General features: G+C 36.9%; 1 protein-coding gene across 1 annotated transcript in view; it reads left to right on the top strand.

Moving 5' to 3' along the window:
- LOC138008346 (uncharacterized) overlaps positions 1 to 2,500 on the top strand; it is a 38,765-nt gene that overhangs the window by 27,805 nt on the left and 8,460 nt on the right. Inside the window, exon 4 of the mRNA XM_068855661.1 lies at positions 271 to 476. Coding sequence (XP_068711762.1) covers positions 271 to 476 — 206 coding nt within the window. The remainder of the gene's footprint in view (positions 1 to 270; positions 477 to 2,500) is intronic.

Here is a 2,500-nt window from a genome sequence, read left to right as displayed (position 1 = left end):
ACAGATAAAAACGTGATTTTGTTAACTTTTTAATGTTAATAACCCGTCCTTTCTTCATTATTCGCTATTATTGATGTATAGTTATTCACTTATGTTCGCGACACTTATTGATCGCGTCACCTTAATTTCGCGAATTAAAAAAAAAAAGGAAGAAAGAAATCGCGAAATTCGCGAAGTTAAAGTGTCGCTAAAATTTTATGTAACAAGGTATTCAAGGTGTGATTTATAGTAAGGAAGCTGTGCTGAGCACATGATTAAATATTTTCACAGCTGCATCTCTGACTTCATGGGGAGACCCTAAAAAGCTGCCAGGAGGTTACACTCTTCAGATGTCCCACAAAGACACCACTTATTATCTACCCATCCCCCTGCGTTATTTACGCAGTGTGGAGATGGCCGGCGAGACTGGAGTGCAAGGAAACGGATCATTTATGGGCGTTCCTCCTTGTTGTTGCGGATGGTGTGAATTATGTGCGGTATGAATCAAATTAAACAGTTGTTGACAAGTTGTTTGATTAACTTGACTTAAATTAAAGATGTTGCTGTTGTTATATTATGGTAATTGAACTGCGTGGTGCAATTTGGTCTGAAATCATACGTATGATTTAAAAGTTGATTTGAAATCACAAGTATTATTTCAGACCAAAATTCGGCACGACTCAAAGTTCAGTTACCACTTTATTACATCCATTTAGAAATCACACAATAATTATTTAATCGCTAAAATCCAGGATTTTCGTAGTCAGTGCCAATATTTAATTGATCCAGTTGGGAACACAATGGTTTTCTTTGTCTTTCATTTTCTTGCAATTTGATTGGCTACCTTAAACAAGCCTTGAAATCTGATTGGTTGTTTTGTTTTATTGGCCCATTCTCACTGGCTGGGGAAATGGTGCGATTTAGAGTAAAAAATAGTGCGATTTGGGAATAAATCGCACTGCTGAGAGCCATTCAGATTGCAAGGATCACCAGTGATTTTAATAATTAACAATTATAGGACCAGGTTGAGCAAAGTATCGTGATTTGTCAGTGGCGAGGAGATCTGCGACACACTGACAAATTACAATATTTTGCGATAACCGAGCTCAATAATTGTTTTATTATTTGATGACTGAGTTAACTTTATTTTTCACAATTCCCAACAATTAAATCTTTTTCTGAAAGCTCAGGAAAGCGAACTGCCATTTTCACACAAGAGCGTGGTTTCAATTACGCATGAGCAGAATATTATTTGCAGCAAAACACTTATTTGGAGACAGATATTTGCAGGTCACGTGGTGGGCTCTCGGCCAATGAAAAGGAAGTTAAAAAGACATCGAATGATAATGTTTATTACTGCTGCGTATTCAAAACACATGGACACAAAGAAACCAAAGGAAGCCAATATCAACTTATTTTGACTGAACGATCGTAATAAAAAAGAGATTTGTTATTAGACGAGAACAAAAAGATTACTTTTTTTGTGGGACAGTGGGTACTGCCAATTGGGATTAGATCCATTCTGTCCAGTCACGGAGTCAGCAAGATAATACGGAACCAGCAAGCAAAGACGACGGCAACTGCAACGAGAACGCCATCTAAAAATACATATTCGCGTTATCGTAATCACTTCGTGACTATTTCAAACTTTTAATATGACAAAGGTCTGGTAGTTCCGTACTGGTCAGGATGGTGCTTTAATTTAGGGGAGAAGATGAAAATTTATCCTCAAGTGCTGACGTTCTTGAAAACTCCTATACTCATGCTTGACAAATTACTCCTTAATTTTGTCGTGAGATTTCAGCGCTAATTTATAAAAATTACAATGTTGCCATGGCAACTTTTCTTACAGTGCCAAAATGGCGTCTTATGAACGTAATTTGTCACCCATGACATTACTAGCTAATCAAATGATATACTCGTGAAATTAAAGAAGAATCTCACTCGCGTAGTCCAATATTTTACTATTTTATTTAAAGGCTCGGGAAATTATTTGATTTTGGACAAAACACGCGTGAAATTATTCCCTAATTTAAAATAACTCGTCACCATTTAATTACCCGTAGAAATTCTTTTCCTTCTGAAATCCCATAATACATCTTCTTTACTCCCAAATTTTGCATTATCCTTGTTTTAGATTTCTCCTGGGACATGAAGATGTCCCAAGATAAATCGAAAACAATGCCTTGGCAAATTTTTGGGGGATAAAAGAGAAGTATTATGTGATTTGAGAAAGTAGAGAATTAAGCTATTTCACGTTGTTGTTTTGCTGACGAAGGCAAAGAAATATAGACAAAAGTGAATAACGCACGTGCAGGGTGTGCAAAGCTATTGTTTTTGCCCACTACATATGCAAATTTGTGACGTTCTCGTTGCCTTCGCCGTTGTCGTTGCTTAAGTTCCCTAAAAATATATGGAAGCACAGATATGGATTTCTGATCAATTGAGTTGATATGGTAAATTGACCATCGTAAAGAAATTCGCATGCTGACGTTTCGAGCGTTGGCCCGTAGTCAGAGGG

This window comes from Montipora foliosa, chromosome 6, assembly GCF_036669935.1.
Source record: "Montipora foliosa isolate CH-2021 chromosome 6, ASM3666993v2, whole genome shotgun sequence".
Taxonomy (NCBI): domain Eukaryota; kingdom Metazoa; phylum Cnidaria; class Anthozoa; order Scleractinia; family Acroporidae; genus Montipora; species Montipora foliosa.
This window is presented reverse-complemented; position numbering and strand designations above follow the sequence as displayed.